Source organism: Myotis lucifugus, unplaced genomic scaffold, assembly GCF_000147115.1.
Source record: "Myotis lucifugus unplaced genomic scaffold, Myoluc2.0 scaffold_92, whole genome shotgun sequence".
NCBI classification, from domain to species: Eukaryota; Metazoa; Chordata; class Mammalia; order Chiroptera; family Vespertilionidae; genus Myotis; species Myotis lucifugus.
Window position 1 is genome coordinate 2,766,143 of NW_005871140.1, and position 20,977 is coordinate 2,787,119.

The following is a 20,977-nucleotide window of genomic DNA, read 5'->3' on the forward strand; positions in this document are numbered from 1 at the left end:
CTCCTTACATTATTATATGACATAGTTGTCATATCCCATCTACAAATGTTATGAACACAAGAATATAACCAGACATATGCAGTTTTGAACATAATCAGTGGGAAAGTAGATTTTTATATCCATCTAGATATAAACCATTCGTTCCCAAAGATCTGAGTTCTCCTCTAGTCTCATTTCCCTTCAAACAGAAAAATGTCCTTTAGCACTGCTTGTGGTTTGGGTTTGGTAACAATAACTTTTCTTTATTTCTTTATTGGAAAATATTATTTTGTTTTTATTCTTCAAGGATATTTTCATTGCCCGTAGAATTCTGGGTTCACTGATTTTTGCCCTCCACGATTTCTGATAAGAAGTTTGATGCCATTTAAATCAATGTTCCCCGAGCCGCAGTTTGCCTACCACTGCCCTATAGGAAATGAGTTGTTTTTCATCTTGCTGCCTAAACTATTTTCTTTGGTTTTCAGCAATTTGACTATGATATCCCTATGCATAGTTTACTTGATGTTTTTCCCTATATGGAGTCCACTGGGCTTCTTAATCTGTAAATGTATGTCTTTCACCAAATTTGGGGATTTGGGAGCATTATTTCTTCAAATAAATTTTTGGTTCTACTCTCTCTTCTCCTATGGGTCTCAATTTTCCTTTATATTAGACCTTTGATATTGTCCAATAGATACCTGACAGAGCTATTAATTTTTTCAATAATTTTTACTCTCTTCTTTATACTGTATAATTTCCATTAATCAAGCATGGAGTTCATCCACTCTTTTTTCTTTCTTTTGGTCTATCTGCTATTAAACCCATGCAATGAATGATGTAATCAGGCATTATACCTTTTCCAAAATTTCTACTTGGTTCCTTATTTTTTATATCACTTCCAATATTTCCTAGCTTTCTATTCACTACAAATATATTGTGGAGACTCTGGATTGTGTTATATTTCTCTGAAGAATGTTCATGATTTGTTTCAGTGGCAATTCACTTGGCTAGAATCAAACTCTAAACTCTGTGGTGGGTGGTGTAGTTCAGTTCTCAATTCAGACTGCATTCAATCTGTCCATGCATGTGTGGCTCAGCAGTCGCCCAGAGACCTGGGCAGAGTTTATGTACAGATTTGGGGGCTCCTTTTAGTTCTCTTTTTTTTTTTCTGAAACTCTCCCTCACTTGTTGGTAGCTCTGATTATTCTAAACTCTTTCAAAAAGTTCCTCCTGCCAAAAAAAAAAAAAAAAGGAGTGCAGGCTCTCCTTTGGAATTTTAGCCACCCCCATGCCATAACTCTAACTATGGCTGCCCTCAGGGCAAAACCAAAGAAATGGAAAACTCACTCTATGCCAGTTGCTTCCTCTAAGTGTCAAATCCCCACCAAAAATCTCCCTGTTTGTGTGTTTGTTCTCCAAAGCCTTAGGTCAGGGGTCCTCAAACTTTTTAAACAGGGGGCCAGTTCACTGTCCCTCAGACCGTTGGAGGGCCGGATTATAGTTTAAAAAAAAACAATGAACAAATTCCTATGCATGCAGCGGGGGCAAAAACACCGGGCGGGCCAGATAAATGTTTTCGGCGGGCCGCATGTGGCCCGCGGGCCGTAGTTTGAGGACCCCTGCCTTAGGTGTTATTTTTTGGATTTCCCTCCCCAGAATTTATAGTTATTTGTGGATGGTTCAATCTGTTAGGCATTTATTCTTCCATAATCGTAGCAGAAACTCAAAGTATCATTTTTATAAAGTTCTACACCAATATTTAGATATGTGTTCATTAAGATACATTTAAAAGAGCTAAAAAAGGATAAAGATAAAGTTCAAATTAATTTACCCCTGGAGAAAAAAGATAGAGGGATAAGAGGAGGGAAACACATAGATAAATACAAATTATTGTCTGAGTTCTAGTGCTCTGGCTGTGTGTGGGGGCTAATGGCTGTTCACTACATTATTCAGAAAAGGATAAATAACATGATAATAATAGGCTATGCAGAGACCCGTGGTGGCAGTGTGTCATGAACCAAGGACTTTGATTAATTTAATTCTGTCCATCTAAAAACAAATGTGCAGAGTCCTCATCTTGTCCTTAGACTCCTGAAAAGTCTCAATACCGACATGATTCTGAGAAGCTCCAGTCACAGGGCCTATGAAATAGCTAAGGATTTATGAGATTCATTGATAGGTAAAATTTATGGGCCATTCAAATTTAGGCACATCTTGGACACATGGTTAATAATGAGAACCCCCCTAAATAACGTTGTGGTTTGAATGAGAAGGATAAAAAGACAAAACCAGGCATGTGTGTATTGTTTCTTTGTTCACAACACATACAGGCTGTTTGAGACAGGAAAAGTTCCTAAGGGTTTAGAAGCAAGGAATAAGAATGAAAAGAGACTGAGCGTAAGAGCGCTGAAGCATTGTCAAGGCAGGAGAAACCTTCAGCTCGCATGCTTAAAAGCTTGTCCACATGTCAGGGACCGTGGGACATTTTCCCAGCGGGGACTGGACAGGGAGCCTCTCCGGTCTTAGTATCTTAAACTAGGCTGAATGGAACACCAGGGAATATGCTGGAGGGAGGGAGATCACACTGGCCAAAGGGGTGGAAAAAGTGATGTAATCAGAGTTCTTTCCCATCTCTAATTTATGACTCTCTGTAAAAAAGAAGAATTCAAACCACTTCAAAATAAGATCACCGGAGACCTGGCTTGAAGACTGGATCTATTGAGAAAGAAGTTGATAAAGACCTACTTTCCTGGTTGATAATCACATACCATGCTAAAATATACCTCCACCTGACTACTGCTTCTTCGTAGCAAATACAGGGTAAATTTATAAACGAACACAGACGGCTTTTCTGGGAATCGGGCACAGCAGGGGGATAACCTACAAACAATACCACTCAAAATTAGGGCTCTGTTTCCCAACAAACAAAAGCTTGGCAAATCACGCCCAATGTTTTATTTCTCAGGATGTTTAAAAGAGCACAACAGAAAGCCCCTTTTCACCTGCTTGCTATCTGGGTTTATTTTAAGCACTCTCAATGACAAACCACTAGAGCAGTGGTTCTCAACCTTCTGGCCCTTTAAATACAGTTCCTCATGTTGTGACCCAACCATAAAATTATTTTCGTTGCCACTTCATAACTGTAATGTTGCTACTGTTATGAATCGTAATGTAAATATCTGATATGCAGGATGGTCTTAGGCGACCCCTGTGAAAGGGTCGTTCGCCTGCCAAAGAGGTCTCGACCCACAGGTTGAGAACTGCTGCACTAGAGAAAAGAAGTACCGTTAGATTTTATTTTCTTTTTTCCTACTTGTGGCCATTAATAGTAAATTGTCTGTATTTTACCAAGTCAAGGGGGGAAACATCCTTTTTGTTGCTTTCACTGGAACATCCATAAAAACACATTTTAAAAGCTAAACTTTATAAAAGTACATTTGTGTGTGTGTGTGTGTGTGTGTGTGTGTGTAAAAAGGGGACTGAGAAATTTGCTAATTGCAATCAAATTCAAATCTCCAATCCAGTGAATACCCCTGTGGGTGTGAGGAAATGGCGCCTCTTTGGGGAAAGGTAATCCTAATTATGTGGCATGCTAGAGAGGCACCCAAGTTTATGTCAGGAGCAGATGCTGATAAGATATGCTCCAAAGGAATCGTGTCTGGACTGTTTCAACTGGGAGGGTATTGGACTGTTTCAACTGGGAGGGTATTGGCGTAATGTTGGTATTTAGCTGTGATCTAGAGGCCAGCAAAGGTTAGGTCGGACAAAGCAGAGCCTAATGAAGCTGCTAGTGTCTGGGGTGAAGGAGCCACAAAGCCTTTCAAATTAGCAGCTGAATACTGACACTCATTAGTGATTATATATGCAAGGGCTGCAACTTAAGCCCCAACCACTAAAACAGCCTAGCCGCTCTGCATACACACAAAGGAAATAAAGTATGTACAAAAATAAAGAACTGGAACCTTTTCAATGTCTTCCCTTTCACATTTTGACATTTTCCTTTAAAAAAAAAATTGACAGGACTGCAGTTACCTTCCAATTTGGTACTGAAATAATTACCACCACGACTAAAATGAGACTTCATTTATTTTTAAATCAAGGAAGGTCTAGTCAGAAATTGCTTCTGCTAAGTTCTGTACAAGACGTAATACACTCTTGTTAACTAACAAAACCAATAAATCAGGCTGAAGCACTTATTAAAGTATCTTGCAGCACTAAATTTATCACTGATGACAAATTTAATTTGGGACTGTGACAGTTTGCTCCGTGCATGTACAGTACTCCAACAGATTTCTTTAATTTTGGGGGAGAAGGGGCCTGCAGAATGGTCATTGCTGAAATTTACTAGAAATTTTTAGAGATGTAAAAGAATTCCAATAGGAAACTGTGTTTTTCCCACAGCATCACTGTCCTTAGGAAAAGTTATGCATTAAATTTCCTTTCCAGCCAATTCTATCATTCGATGTTAGAGTTAGCAGAATTTTAAAAATGGTTATAATGAGCATTTTACGAAGCAATTTATAATCATCACTCAGTTAACCCACACTCTATCTCCATGGTTAGGTCACTGCTTGTCCCTTGCTAATAAAGATAAGAAAACTGAGATACGGACTTTCTCCCTATCTAACAGGTAGAATAATTTCAATCTGTGGCACAAGGGAGGTTGGGAAGAAAAAAAAAGAAAGGACAATCACAAAATTGTGCTGGGTTTTATGGTTAGTCAACACTGTAGTTCATATTCTCACTTTAAGTATCAAATGAGAATTACATCCCAAATAAACATAAAGTTATTATTAATAGGCAACTTTTGCTCAACAACATACTTCTAGATTGCCTAATGTGAATAATGCCTTATTTTCTCTTCCAGTCAACTGCCCTGTGCAGCTTATTGTACAACACAGCCAGGCTACACAAGTTATATTTTCTATAAACTTTTCCTCCTCCTAAACCACAGCTCTGCAATTGTACATTAGCATTTTCTTGCTGTCTTTTCAAACGGTATTTTCTTTCTTGACAATGCAATCAGCATATAAAAACCAAATTTCACCGCCTGGTTCCGTTTAATGCAAACTGAACACCCTAAACCCCAGCCTGACAAGGGGAATGCGTTAAGCTCCGGGACAAAAGCATCCAAGTCGACCTGTTTTGCAGACTGATTAATAGAAACAAGCTCCAAGGACTAATCACAAGTCGAGCGAGCCCTGTTTTGCAGATTAATAGAACAAAGACACCCGAGAGGAGGGGAGGTTACAGCACCGGAATACAAATAAGCAAAGGTAGGCACCAGGCTTTCCTCCACTGAAGTCACATCCTGTAAAGCCAGACCCACAGACCCCAAGTCCCAGGGTGCCGTGTTCAGGGATAACCCAAAACGTGGTACCCAAGAGGTCTGGGTTCCCTCCATCACCCCAGCACTAAATGAGCCATCTAGGTGCCACCTTCTATGGAGATTCTGATGTAAAAGAGGAAACAACATTTTTCCTCAGAATGAGGCTGGCCCTGGGTGCTCTGGGGAATACTTCCATGTCACCCCGGCAAACCACAGCACTTGTTGATTAGGATGGACGCTACCACCTCCCCAGCAATGGTAATCTGTGAAGTGTGTGTGTACAAATATACAGGAACTATACACACAGGGTCAGCATAATGTTAGAAGAGAGTCCATTGCCAAATTACCCCTTGACACAGATTTTACAAGAGAATGTGGCCTTTTTTTCCTGACTGTAAAAAACAAAGACTTTGCCCACTGTAAGAATATTCAAAATCCCACAGAAGTAGAATGAAAGAAAGAAAAAAAGAACATGCATAAGGAAACATCGCTGTTTTACTTGTGGTGTAGTACCTCTCAGTTTTCATTTTCTCTGTATATTTATATGTTTTTGGTAATGCTATGAGCCCTCTGTATATTTTTAGTGGAGATATGGCTTTTGAAGTGCTTACTGCTAAATATGAGAAGAAAAACATATCACTGCTCACTGATGACTGATGCTAATTCTTGAATGACTAAAACCAGGTGAACGTGTGAATTTTTACTGGAATTGTACAGTCTTCATCCGTGTGCGTATCTGGTTCACTGAAGAGAGTTTACACAGCTTGGGAAACAATCTTCAGGAATTTAGATGTCTGGCTTTTTTGCTGTTGTTGTTGTTTTTGTCTCGGTCCCAAGAAGAGGATTAGGTTCAATGGACAAAGAGAATGCATTTTCCCCTGGCATACTTGTATTCCGCTTTATCAATAATCTGATTATTCTGTTTATTGCAATAATCAAGGAGGGAAAAACATTTGTAATGAATACCATAAATATCAACAGTTACAAATCTCCGAACTGACTTCCGTGTACTGTTAAGCCTGTGGTCTTCAGGCCAGCCAAACTGCAGAATTTCCAAAGCAGTGATCCTGTTTCTCTCAGGCTTTTCAGAACAGAGTTCAAACTCCACAGAAGGTCATTTCTATAGCAAATAACCTAAAAAGCAATACCCTTAATACCCTCCTTGGTATCAGTTTTTCCCTTTCATAGAAATACTGAACAGCATATAAACAGGGTTTTTGAATGTATGCAGGTGCTCAGTACCCTGAAAATTCCCTCGCCTTTCATGGGCCTGTCTCTGAAGCTGCTGCAAGCCACAACTATACAGAACTCGTCTCTGGAAAGAGCTATTTAAAAGCACAGAGGTCAAGGCCACATACTCCCTTAGGTTTCCTCCCATTTTTCCTACTCATGCTGCTGGACCAATAGGTAAATTCTTCTCCTTGCAGAAGTATATCTTTTTAAAGGAGAGGCTGAATTTGGATTAGAAAATAAACTAATCTTTGCTGTTTCATGTGGGAAAAAAAAGAGAGAGAAGCATGAGGAATGTACACTAACTGAGGCATCGTAAGCATAGCCTAAAACCCTCATTCTTTAATGCTCCCTCTGTATTAATTTATGTAAATAATATAAAAGCAAACGCCACAAATGAAGCTTCTGAAATTTCTTTTCCACAGTATTTTTTCCCTTAAGTCATAACACCAAAGGTTAAGAAGTAAGAAAAAAAAGTATAACGAAGTGGCTAATAATTGCCCAGCGGTATTATTTCCAACTAGTTTTGCCATTATCAATTTGTACGTAGGTTTTAGTCTAGCATCTTTTGTTTATTCTGAAAAGATCAAAGCAAGAAGGTGTTTTCTATTGATTCTTCATTCAAAATAAAAACAGAGGCCAGATGATGGCTAGTGAATTGGGGATTAGACTTTTAAATCATGAATACAATAAAAACTCCCCCCCCCACCCCATGGCCTAAAACTTGCCTTCCATAATCTTTTTTTTAGAACCAGGATACTCCGAGCCACTTCCCATCGCTCACAATGCCTTGTGTGGCATGAAAACTCAGAACATCTTATTGGACTCAGTGTTCAGATTGAATATGTCCCATAATTTCAATACATACAGTAGCTTGAAATGTAGTGAGAAAAAAATAGAGTCATCTCCAGTTATGAAGCCAGGCAGGCATCAGAGCCACTTAGTCTTAAGTGCAATCATTTTGTACACAGTATGTAAAAAAAAAAAAAAGTGCATAGCCAATTTTAGGAAAAAAATGGAAAACCAGTGTGCCTAATCTGGACTATTTTTTTTACCCTTGCAAACATAGTATTGGTTTTACTTAGTCTTCAGTGTTGATTTACTAGGAGTTCATATGAATTTTTAGCACCACTTTTTAAAAAATGTGAGCTATCATAAACCCACATGCCAGACATTTAGACCTGAAAGTATCTAAATTACCCAATAAATATCACCAGCACCTTCAAATGCTGTCTTGGGAAGTTGTATTCTGGGAAGGATCTTATTTACACTAGCTAGTTCTTAACTATTTTCTCTAATTTCCCTTTTATATACCAAGTGCTTCTCTTTGTTGACTTTTCATTTTTCACTGAAAATTTCATACTTGGACATTACTAGTCATAGTAACTGTATTTACACTTTAACTAAGCTGATCTTTTCTAATATATGAGCAAAACTTATATCCTCTCCTGAATTAATGCAGATTTGTAATTCATCTTTTCTACATTTTACAGAATGTAGACACATTCTGCTAATGCAGAGGCTGTCAAATTTGTCACTAATTTCCTGTGTAAGCAGTCCTCATGGAACATTCCACATTCAATTTATAGTCCCCATCCAAGATTACCTTTATTTTTCTTGGGTGAAAACACAGTACCAAGTGTTACTGATATATTCAAAACGATATTCATGTAAGTGACCTTAAAAATGCCCATATGTCTTCATTTAACAGACATCCATTCACTCTTCTATGTCTTTTGACTTAGTGCAGCTGATATATGGAGTTCCTTCCTTAAATGGTTTGCAGTTATCCAGATCATAAGCAACTTGCTGTGCAAAGAAACTGTATAACAATTGCTTTTAAATTCTCTCTCTCTTTCTCATACACACACAAATAGGGGTAACCATTTTCCTAGACTAAGTTTTCTATTCAACCTCATTTCTGCTCTTTTTTATTCTCCCCTTCTACACTGGTATACCATCATAAAAAAAGAAAAACAGAGACAACCAAGATGGCGGCATAGGTAAACACCTGTACTTGCTGCCTCTCACAACCACATCAAAACTACAACTAAAAGACAAAACAAATATCATCCAGAACCATGGGAAATTCGCTAGCTGAGTGGAAGTTCTACAACTAGAAGGAAAGAAAAAAGCGCATTGAGACTGGTAGGAGGTGTGAAGGTGCGGAGGTGTGAAGGCGTGCGTGAAACAGGCCAGCAACTGGGTGTGCTGTTGTTTTTTTCAATCGGGAGGGAGATATAAGCTCCCGATTGCTCTGAACTCCAGTTCCTGGTGAGACTCTGGGGGCCCAGACTCACACGGGGAGAATCTGGACTGTTTGGCATTGGGCCGGAACATGAGGGCGGCTTTCTCTCAGAGGTGCTCACAGCGATCATTGCTCCTGCACGGGGCCGCAGGACACAGAGACTCAGGGACCTCTCCGGAACAGGGCTGACTGGCAGCCATTGCTGTTTACTCTGCCCTGGTGATTCCCTGAGACCCTGCTCCACCCAATTTACAACCCCACCCAAGCTGTGCGCATCGGCTTTTGCATATGAATGGCCTGTCCTTTTGCAACCTAAAACCTAACAAACTACAGCTGGGTCAGAGAACTCCAAAGCTTCCAAAAGAAGGCCTAAGGCCTGGCAGCAGCAGCCTGCATTGCTTCACAGCTGGGCCTCATCTGGGCACTTCCAAACCCCAAACAAAGAGGATATAGAGTTCAAAACCACGGTTATAAGGTTACTCAAGAATCTTCTAGAAATCTCCAAGAAATTTAGTGAGACCCTCAAGGATATCAAAAAGGACCAATCAGAAATTAAGCATACACTGACTGAAATAAAGAATAATATACAGAGATCCAACAGTAGAGTAGAGGATCCCAAGAATCAAGTCAAAGATTTGAAATACGAAGAAGCAAAAAACACCCAACCAGCAAAGCAAAAAGAAAAAAGAATCCAAAAATATGAAGATAGTGTAAGGAGCCTCTGGGACAACTTCAAGCGTACCAACATCCAAATTATGGGGTGCCAGAAGAAGAGAGAGAGCAAGATATTGAAAACCTATTTGAAGAAATAATGACAGAAAACTTCCCCTACCTGGTGAAAGAAATAGACTTCCAAGTCCAGGAAGTGCAGAGAACCCCAAACAAGAGGAATCCAAAGAGGACCATACCAAGACACATCATAATTAAAATGCCAAGGGCAAAAGACAAAGAGAGAATCTTAAAAGCAGCAAGAGAAAAACAGTTAGTTACCTACAAGGGAGTACCCATACAACTGTCAGCTGATTTCTCAACAGAAACTACGCAGGCTAGAAGGGAGTGGCAAGAAATATTCAAAGTGATGAATAGCAAGAACCTACAACCAAGATTACTCTACCCAGCAAAGCTATCATTTAGAATTGAAGGTCAGATAAAGAGCTTCACAGACAAGAAAAAGCTAAAGGAGTTCATCACTACCAAACCAGTATTATATGAAATGCTGAAGGGTAATCTTTAAGAAGAGGAAGAATGCCCTAACCGATTTGGCTCAATGGATAGAGCGTCAGCCTGCAGACTCAAGGGTCCCAGGTTCGATTCCAGTCAAGGGAATTTACCTTGGTTGCGGGCACATCCCCAGTAGGGAGTGTGCAGGAGGCAGCTGATCGATGTTTCTCTCTCATCGATGTTTCTAACTCTCTATCCCTCTCCCTTCCTCTGTGTAAAAATCGATAAAATATATTTTTAAAAAAAAGAAGAGGAAGAAGAAAAAGGTAAAGATAAAAATTATGAACAACAAAGTGACAACAAATACATATCTATCAACAAGTGAATCTAAAAATCAAGTGAATATAAAATCTGATGAACAGAATAAACTGGTGAATATAATAGAATCAGGGGCATAGAAAGGGAGTGGACTGACCATTCTTGGGGGGAAGGGGGTGTGGGGGGTGCAGGAAGAGATTAGACAAAAATCTTACACTTATGGATGAGGACAGTGGGGGGAGGGTAAGGGCATGGGGTGGGGGTGGGAACCGGGTGGAGGGGAACTATGGGGAAAAAAGAGGAACAACTATAATAATCTGAACAATAAAGATTTATTAAAAGAAAAAGGAAAAAAAAGAAAAACAAACAGCCCTGGCCCGTGGCTCAGTTGGTTGGAACATCATCCCATATACCAAAAAGGCTGCAGATTTGATTCCCGGTCAAGGCAATAACTAGGTTTTGGGTTCAATCTCTGGTAGGGGTACATCTCGGAGGCAAATACTCAATGTTTCTCTCTCACACTGATATTCCTCTCTTCCTCTCTCTTTCTCTCTCTCTCTCTCTCTCTCTCCTCTCCTCTCTCCTCTCTTCTCTCTCCCTTCCTCTCTCTCTAAAATCAATGAACAGACGAAACCAGTTTGGCTCAGTGGATAGAGCATCGGCCTGCGGACTGAAAGGTCCCGGGTTCGATTCCGGTCAAGGGCATGTACCTGGGTTGCGGGCATATCCCCAGTAGGAGATGTGCAGGAGGCGGCTGATCGATGTTTCTCTCTCATCGATGTTTCTAACTCTCTATCTCTCTCCCTTCCTCTCTGTAAAAAATCAATAAAATATATTTAAAAAAAATAAAATAAAATAAAATCAATGAACATATCCTGGGGTGAGGATTACAAAACAAAACAAAAGCAAACAAACAAAAAACCTAGCCATTACAAAACTACACAATTGCTACTTTTCAGGGAAGAAAATAATACTTACTGAGCATTTCCTGAGTGCCAGAATCTTAGCACCATCATTACATTTTAATTCCATGAAATATATACTGAATAGTAAAAAAAGAAAAAGAAAAAGAAAAAAAGGCTGTGGGGTTGAACTTCTTGGGAAATGAGCATCCTTGGGTAAGTTATTTAACTTCTGTAACCAATTTTATCGCATCCCATGTGGGGTTTGTAAAATTACCTTCTCTATAGGGTTGCTGTGAGGCTTTGAAACAATGTTATATGAAGTACCTGTATGTGGGTGATGCTCAATACATAATTATTATTTGCATACCCATTTGACAGATGAATTTGCAGTTCAGGGAAATGAAATAACAAGGTAAGTGAGTTAAAGGAACTCATGTAGTTACCTGAACTCACTTGTGAGAACATCTGAGCTATAGGGGAGAAGTGCGCCCCTGGAAGGCAAAGCAGCAGCAGTGTATGGGAACCTGGCAAAGATGGGTCAAGACTGTCAATGGAGCCCCAGAGGACTCCCTATCTGGTAACACTTGGAGAAATTCACACTACACTTAGTGTTCAGAGTATAAAGTGAGAAATCCATGTTTGCCAAATAGCTTGAAAATAAATGGCACAGAATATACATGACTTCAGTTTAACTCTAAGAATTCAACCACTGAGAATCCCACCGTTGCAAAAAGAGAATATGAAATATTTGATAACTGGTTTCTAATGTCCAAAGGACTTGCTGAGGGCCCATCTGGTTTAGCTTCCTACCAAACTCACACCTCATGCTGACTTCCTTTACCACAGCTTGGAGAGGCAGTCTCCAACTCTAACGGAGATTTCCACGCTGCTCACAACCTGGAGATAAGGCATCTGAGGGGAAAAGATGGCAATGAAGAGCCTAAAACTATTGTTGGAGTCTTCCTTTGAAGACTCTAACTGCTTTCAAGTTAAGTTTGTCCAACTACTCCCATTCTTCACCTTGACTAAACCTGCACACCTGGAGAGATGCTGCTATGCTTTCTGTATGTTCAGGAAGGATCTAGATATGTTCATAAAGCTCATGAATATAATTTAGCACTCTGTTTGATTCCATTACATTCTACCATCTCTGGTCCTCCTTGTAGATTAGTGGCTATGGTAGATCTTGTATTGGAAATACTTTCTTTCCTTTTGTAACTGGATGTCTCATCTGTGTAGACCTTCAGTCCATCAACCACGGGCACATCTCTACTGCCACCGCCCTTACTCATTCATTCATTCAGCAGATATGGACTTAGCATCCACTCCATGCCAGCACTGGGCTAGCCTAGGGTAGGCCTAGAGAACAAAGCCAACAGGATTTCTGCCCTCATGGAGCTTATAGCCACTGTAGAATCCCTTCTACCCACCAGCCGCAGCTCTGGGTTAAAAAGAAAGCTGTCAGTTTAACATGAGAGGTTGAAAGAACACCCAGCAGCCAGCCAGCTGGGTCTCAACGTGAAGGTCCAGGCCTGGTGTCTGGACTCTTGCCAGGCCTGACTTCAGTGGGGGCACGTGGCCAGCGCTTTCTTCTCGGTGCATATGCCCAGGGCTGCTGTCTCTCTCACCTGCTACTTGGTTCCTGGGAGGGAAAAAGCCACATGCACCTCACACCCGCCCCCCTGTTGGGTGTGCAAAGCAAACGGAAGCTGTCTCTATGGAGCAGAAACACCAGAAAGACCTGGTTCAGGTCTTACAAGAAGTAGATTATTCATTTTTAAAACCCTAGTTTCCAGAGCACACCATGTAAGAGATAATGGATCGTCCCTTGGTTCTGTCACCTCCACATTCCTATTCCCCCCTGCAGGCACCTTATCACTGGGTCCTGAGAGCTCCTGAAGCTTACTGGCTTGGACTTCTGTCTGCCCCTTTTGTCACTAGATGGACACAGCCGAGAGCTCTAAGTGGCTACTTCCTGCGTTGCCTCAGGTCAAGGAGCAGAGGGACATCAGCGGTTACTAGGATACCCTGGTTTAGTCTAAAGAACTCAGCAAAGGAACTCAGGATTCTAGCCCCTCTTCTCCCCAAACTAACTCCGTGACTTTGGGCACGTCACCTTCTCTGTTAAAAACTCTATCTTGATCTCCTGCGTCAACATGGGACAATGCCAAGGAGACCTATAAACACTTGTAAATGCTGGTTATTGTTGCTTTCAATACATACTCTCCTGATTTTGATTGCTTAGAATTGTTTTTCTACTTAAATTTTAATTATTTAGGATGATTGTGAAGCCCAAATGTGATAGCACGTGAAAACTCTGAATGAAAAAATACCATCCAAATGTCAGTTTATTATTGTTGTCTGCTGATTGATTTTGTCTCTCAGAATGCACAGGCAAAAACTTAAGGTATGCCAGTGGCTGATACACAACCAACACTTCTATGCCCCATCTGTCTATACAACCACCACCAACCCATCAGAGAAAGGCACAGGACAGGCCTCCCAGGTTTGGACAGAGTGGGAGGAAAGGTAGGTAGGAGGTGGCTTCAACATCACCAGGTCTGCATACACCGCCTTTCGAAATGGTAGATACTGACACGGCCGTCAATGGGAGGTAGGAAGCAAAGGGATTGGCTTTGCTTTCTCCTTTTTCAAATAAACAGGGCAGTTGTCAAACCAGAAGTGAAGCGGACCCTGGGCAGCTTTAAGAGCAGTCAGCTGTATTCTGAAACAGGCAAAAATGTAAACAGAGCCTGAAACTTTAGAGCAGGACAGGCCTGACCATAGGTTTCATTATGGGAGAGTCTGTGGGCCCTGAGCCAAGAAAAATGAAATGCTAGCCTGGGCCTTTAAACAGAATCATGTAAAAGCCGAGTGCATATTTGTTTAGCACACGCATGCACACACACACACACAAACACACACACATACACTCACACACACAGACCTTTTCTGTGCCAATACCTTTCTGAACCCTCCTGAATAAAAGCCAGAATCCTGAGAACGTGGTACAGAACCAACATTGTGTGTATAGTTCTGGTTCTTCAGTGTGAAAGGGCTTTCCTGCTGAATATGGAGATGTTTTTTTTTATCTCCTCCTCCTCCTCTTCCTCCTCCTCCTCCTTCTTTTTTTGGCCAAGTTAATGACAAAGTATGACTGCGATCATAAAATAAATGAGCCCATTCCACCGATCCCCAAATCTGAATTCTATCATATGAGCTGCCAATTGATTTTCGAGTCCGCTCGCTCAATATCTGCTGTTAATTTGTTTGCTATTTTGAGAACTTGAAGACTGTCATCAAAGTACATGATGCATTACAAAACTTATAATTGGAAATTAAAACATCTGACGCTTTTCCGACGGGGTAAACATAAAGCACTCTTGCACTGAACAGAACAAGGAAACGTGAGCAACCTTGTGGCTGTTGGTATGCAAGCACAATTACCAATGCCGCAGAGTGGAATCAACACTTAACTCCCACTTTGAAAAATGCTGAGAAAATTACATCTCAATGAATGAATGAACTCAACATGTTTATGATCCTAAATGGGGGGAAGCAAGAAGGGGGGGCCGGGTCCTACTCACACTTTCTTTGAAAATGCAACTCTATGGGCTTTCTCTTGCTATTTCAGCCGTTTTAGAATTACGCTGCCTAGGCTCCAGATCTAATTTTCCTGCTGCAGAAGTTAAGGCACTTCCTCCACAGTTACTAAATCTGACAAATTACACCTGGGTCTACTCTAACATGAAAAAGTGTGCTCTTTGTTCCTGACCCTTGGTCAGCCCAGAGATCAAATTCCTGCACGTCGGAAAGCCCCACTCATATTCATTAAAAGCCACGGGAGACCGGCTCTGCACTGCTGTGGAAGAGGGGACCGAGGTGCAGGCTGCTGCTGAACCCCACAACCGCTCTGCTCAGAGCAATATAGACTCTTCTTTTTGTAGCTGGGCTGCTGGTCAATTAGCACCTGGATTTTTTTTTCTCTAAACAGTACCTTAGAAACAAAAGAGCAGTTGAAATCAGAAAAAAAAAAGGAAGGGGCTAGTGAGTATTTAAATGCCAAGTTCCATGAGTGAGTTTGCCAAAACTTGCTTGCACTAAAATGCTGGCTGCACAGAACAGTAACCAAAAATACAAAAAATGATTTAAAAATGCCACTGTCCCTCTACCCTGGCCAGACGAGCAGTTTGTTACCACAGTGGCTAATACTGGACAGATTAGAGTGTTGTCTCCTCTTTCTAACCATCCTCAGCCTTTGGAAAAGACGTTACAGAGCTGAGTGATCGTAAAGAGGAAATCAGGAAGCATCTTGGCGGCAGAGAATCAACACGAGGGATACAAGAAACCCACAAGCTTTCCTGTGGGGACAGCAAAGTCCTAGGGGGACCTAGCTGTCTGCAACACAGACCCTCTTCTTCTGTCCCCCGAGGAGGGGGAGAAAAACATAACAGGAGAAGTTAAGAAAAGGTGTGGCTGAACTGCGGCTTCCAAAGACGACAGCACATCCTGCCTGATCCCTTTAAGATTCCTGGAATAACAAGATGGTGAAGGAAAATAGACAAAAGCCACAAGAAGCTGTCAAATGGCCTCTTGAGACAGGGGTGTCCCCAGGAAGGCATCAACTTTCATCTTCCTCCCAGGGGAGCACCTTTCTCCCTGGACAAGGCACCCCACTTACAACGTCTTCATTGTGGGCCACCCAGACCCAACAAACCATATCCAAACTGCCTCCCTTGGGCATCTAAGGAGTACCGTGCACTCCAATTGTAAACACACGTGAAAGCGCTGCAGTTGTCTGTTATTTTCCACATACATGTTCCCACTACATGGTAAATCAGGAGATACTGCTTTCAACCTCCCTGATCTTTAGGAAGCTCTCATTACATGTTTATAACTTGTAATATTACAAGCTGTAAGCATGTAATGAGTGTGGACTAATATTCCTTTTCTGTAGGAGACCAAGTCACATTTTTTAGATACATGAGTCATAGCTATCTTCCTGGTCAGATGGCAATTACTTTTGAGAAACCCATGACAGGATGGAAATCTTTAGTATCTAGGTTCTTATTTTGATTTCTGTTTTATCGATTAGCAACACTAGCAAATCAGAGAACTTAATATTTCCTAAAAAAAAAAAAGGTCTGCCGAAACTGGTTTGGCTCAGTGGATAGAGCGTCGGCCTGCGGACTGAAAGGTCCCAGGTTCGATTCCGGTCAAGGGCATGTACGTGGGTTGCGGGCACATTCCCAGTGGGAGATGTGCAGGAGGCAGCTGATCAATGTTTCTCTCTCATCGATGTTTCTAACTCTCTATCTCTCTCCCTTCCTCTCTGTAAAAAATCAATAAAATATATTTTAAAAAAATTAAAAAAAAAAGGTCATTGGAAAGGCATGTAAATCAAATGTAAACCTGTTCCCATAGTTTGGGGCGGGGGTTACAATATCTAATGGGTTACTAAGCAAGCATTCACCAATGGGAGAATCTCAGGGAAGGAAAAACCTAACTTCTGAAGCGAGAAAAGTGGTAACTTAGCTTCTAGTTGAATTCTTAGTAGCGAAAGAGGTTTAAAAAATGTATATAAGATATCAAAATAATAAAGCAGGCCCGCGAAATCCCGACTTTGAAGATTCTGACTTTGGTGACGTTACAGTGAGTGGCACAGGAAGAGACCAGTGCAGAACCCATTGCCTCTGTTTTTGACAAGAGAGAAGTTAAGAGATTCACCTTGTCACCCAATCAGCAGAGGCTAGAACCCACCCCATCAGACTCCTAGTGCAATAGTCTTAGTATGGAGTGGACAAAGGTACAAATAGACTGGAAACACCAACCCCACTATATCAGTAATAGCTTCTCAAAGGCTTACTCGATGCCAGGAAGTCTTCTGCGTGCTGCGGATGCATTAACTCATCTATCCTTCTAACAACCGCGTGAGGGACGTCAGGCTGCTATCTCCCACTTCAGAGATGAGCAAACAGATGCATGGAGATGTTCAGAAACGCACCCCAGGTCCCAGAGCTGAGTAAGTGGGATATCTGGGGAAATCTGCCCTCCCTGCACAGAAATGCTCCTGGGAGCTTCCCTAAGTCAGTGTTCAGATGATCAACCGTCCTGGGAATATTAATTTGGACAAAATAGCTTCACAATAAGATCCAAATTCCTGAAGCCTCCAAAATATAGGATGAGACTGAAATTTCCTTTTCACCAACCTCTGCATTTTTCGTCAAAAGACAAAGTAGCAACAATTCCTATGGATGAGACAAATTCCATGTAAAGATCTCCCTTGCTGTAGTGAGGTTCTAGGCAGGAAGTAGTTAAAACTCTCTGGAAACCCCAACAAAATATGTACAAAACCAACCTCAGAACAACATTTCAGATGGCCAAAGGTGCCTATTTTCTTGACTTTACCACCTTTTCCAATATTCAAATAAAATTCCTGAATAATATGAATCCAGTGCAGACATAAACTTTGTCCGAAGTTTGTACCACCACCAAACATGAATTACCTGTCATCACAGATGCTCCAAAATCTGCCCCAGGATCCAAAATCACTCCCTCATTCATCACAGCCCTAATCTGATTTAGCTAAACCAGACACTACACAGGTCTGGGTCTGCACAGAGAGGGAGGAAGTTTGTTTGCTATCATCACTTCCGCAACTATCAACCCAGGGATCTCGGAAAGTTATGCATGTTCAGGAGTAGCCTTCAGTCTTCTGTGCCCTTTGAAGACATTTCTGAAATCATCTGAAGTTATTGAATAAATGACCGGGACTCCACACAGAGCTTCTCTGTCAGTCAGAGGTCATGCCTCAACCATCCGAGAGTCAGGAAGAAGCGGCTGAAACGCTCCCTCTCTCTCCTACTGTTTACCCAGAAATGCTCATATCAACCTCCCACTCTACCCTGAGGTCCGTTTTCAGGTTCCTGTTTAATAAGACTAGTTTCTGCTGTTTATTCTCTTTTCCCTTTACCGCCTTCTCACATATAACGTAATTAATTGACATACATCAAGAAAGCTGGGTATAGCCACTGCAGATAATAACCTCTGATTCCCACACCATGACCACCGCCACCCAGCCATTCCATGTACCCTGCCGTCAGACTCAAATCAGGAGGCTGCCATTTGGTACCTGTGTGATTCTTGAGCAGTTCCTTAACCTTTCTGTGCCCGAGTTTTCTCATCTGCCAAATAAGAATCATAACAGTGCCTATCTCTTAAAGAAAGGTCTTTTGAATAAAGGAGATACTAGATATAAATAGAATTTAGAATAGTGCCTGGCATACATAGTAAGGACTCAGTTAAGAGTTCAAAACCATTGCCAGGCTGATTTTAACATGGATATACTTCCTGTTCCCACTCATCAGTCCTTTTGGATGCCAAATAAAATAGAAAATAGCTCAACTTTCTATGCTACAGAGGACAAACCAAACTGTCAAATGGGGTAGCCAATCTGAATGTACTCTCTTTGTCCTCTTCCAGCCTTAACCTGCAACTCCTGGGGCAGGGCTGGAGTACGTCTCCAGGTTGGGTGGGTAAGAATTAATTCTTCTGCTCTATATACACATGGAATGCTTAAAAATTACATCAATTATAAAAATCCAAGACTTGTTTGATATGGATGATCTGAACTGTCCCATTTAAAAGATGAAAAATCTGGCTCGGAAGGCTCCAGACCCTATAAATACTTAGCGGCAGAGCCAAGGCCAGAAAATTATTAATTATTATCCTAATCAAACCACCAGGGACTCTTCTAAATCCACGGCAAATGTCACGTGACTTAATCTTCATCATAACGCTCTAAAGTGGGTATTTTCACCCCCTTAGAGATGCAGACACTGGGGCTCAAACTCTGTCAATTAGCTTCTTCAAAACCAGACAACTGATGACTGATAGAGCCAAGGTCAACATACTTCTTGACTGGCCCCAAAGAATATGCCCCTGCTCCCAGCTTTCTAGATCTCAGTGCTGAGGACTCCAGGACTGAGCTCGCAGCCTGTGACTTCCTAACTGCCGCTGCATCCGCTTTTGAAAAACACGGACTCCTGGGCTCCACTTCAGGAAGCAGAATCAGTCTCCGTGGGCAGGGCTTCAAAATCTGTATTTCGTCAGAGTTAGTGATTCTGACGTATTAGTCAGAGTTGAGAAACCCCAATCTAAGCAAGGTATTTTATGAGTGCTCCGGTTATCAGCTGAGAGGGAAATGAGGGACCGAAGGCTGATGGAATGTTCAGAGTAGCTGAATCTGCATGGAGAGGAACAATGGAGACCTTGCCCCAAATCCATCTGGTTCCACTGAGGCACAAGGAAGCCTTACCCACATCTGCCAAAGCCCAACCCCCATCGATATTGCCTAAAGACATCTGCATCACAATGCAAACAATAAACACGGCCCTCCCCAGCAGTGCCAGACAGAGGTGTTCTGTCCGAAAATCAGCAAGAAGGTTTCTTTGCAGCCTCGTCCTTTTCATTAAAGCACCAAAGTCTGCATGCACCACGCTTTCTTAGCGCTGAGCAATTCAGAGGGCAAGACTCTTCGAATGAACACTTACCAAGGTGCACCGTATATCCTGAATCCCTTCACTGTTACCTCCGAGTCTTGTAAGTAAATACTGTTTGTCAGGAGGGACTGAACGTTGTCAAAGTCCTCTGGTTTCAATTTGGACACAGAGGGGAAACGGTAGTAGTCCTGTTTAACGAGGTCTGCCATGAATTCCTTATCAAATGTCAGTTCATGATTCCCAGCAATCACTATTTTATATTCATACGGCAGGTTTCCTGAAAGAAGAAAAAAAAAAAAGAGCACCAATTAGCACGTTCATTTCCCATCACGAAGTACAACAGCCGAGATTGCGTGATTAGCAGCCGGTATGCCCAAATGAAATAGCTCATGCATTCCTTTATATTTCCATGGGAACCAAAATTTATGACTACTCCTTTATGCTAACAAAAATGACAATAAATGGGAAATGGAAAGCTTCTAAGAAGCTAAAAAGCTACTAAGAAGACATTAAGTTTTCTGGTTCCATTTTCCTCTTCTGTATGCTGCAGTCACTGTGATGAATCCAGCAAAAAACACTTTAAATCACGATCCTTAAAAGAGGTCTGGACTTGGTTTAGTCCTCAAAAAATAAGCAGACCACACTGTAAGGCATGTAGACATAGAATCACTATGTTTTATGCCTGAAACCAATATAATATTGTACGCCAACCGTACTTTAATAAAATATGTGTGAACCAACTATTCTTAACAACTTAGATAACCGCTAGATTTTTAACATATCCTTCATATAAAAAACGTGGCACAGCCAAGCATTCCACAATTTAAACAAATGAAAGGAACTCCGTAATACAATTTCATATGTAAGTTAAAGTCTACCTTTGGACTCGGGAATAAAAAGAACATTAATAATGCCTCTCCCTCCCCCCATTAGCAGGCTAACTTTCCACCCACTGGGGATGGGAAAAGAAACTGTAAAGCTTAACCCCCTTTTAATATTTATGGAATGGAAATGGGAGTTCTCGGTGTGTGCTTTTTATGCAAAAGTTTCTCGATCGAAATGAGATAATTCTGGGAAGAAGAATGAAAGCTATAAAGGAAAACCCAAACACCAGACTTCTGCATAGATTTATAATGTTTGAATAAAGTACAGATCATACATATTAATAACTCACCGTGATGCTATAGGAACCAAAATCCAAAGGGAGATAGTGTCGGGCAGCTGTCCCCATCCTGAAATTAATGCCCTTTCTATTCGTTTTCATTACCCATTCCTCAAGCCTCACCGCTGGGCTGCTACTCATTTC

General features: G+C 41.3%; 1 protein-coding gene across 2 annotated transcripts in view; it reads right to left on the reverse strand.

Moving 5' to 3' along the window:
• Positions 1-20,977, reverse strand: part of MPPED2 (metallophosphoesterase domain containing 2) — a 168,231-nt gene that overhangs the window by 59,030 nt on the left and 88,224 nt on the right. For both annotated transcript variants that reach the window (XM_023756378.1, XM_006091607.3), the window contains exon 4: positions 19,723-19,948. In XM_023756378.1, the coding sequence (XP_023612146.1) occupies positions 19,723-19,948 (226 nt within the window). The remainder of the gene's footprint in view (positions 1-19,722; positions 19,949-20,977) is intronic.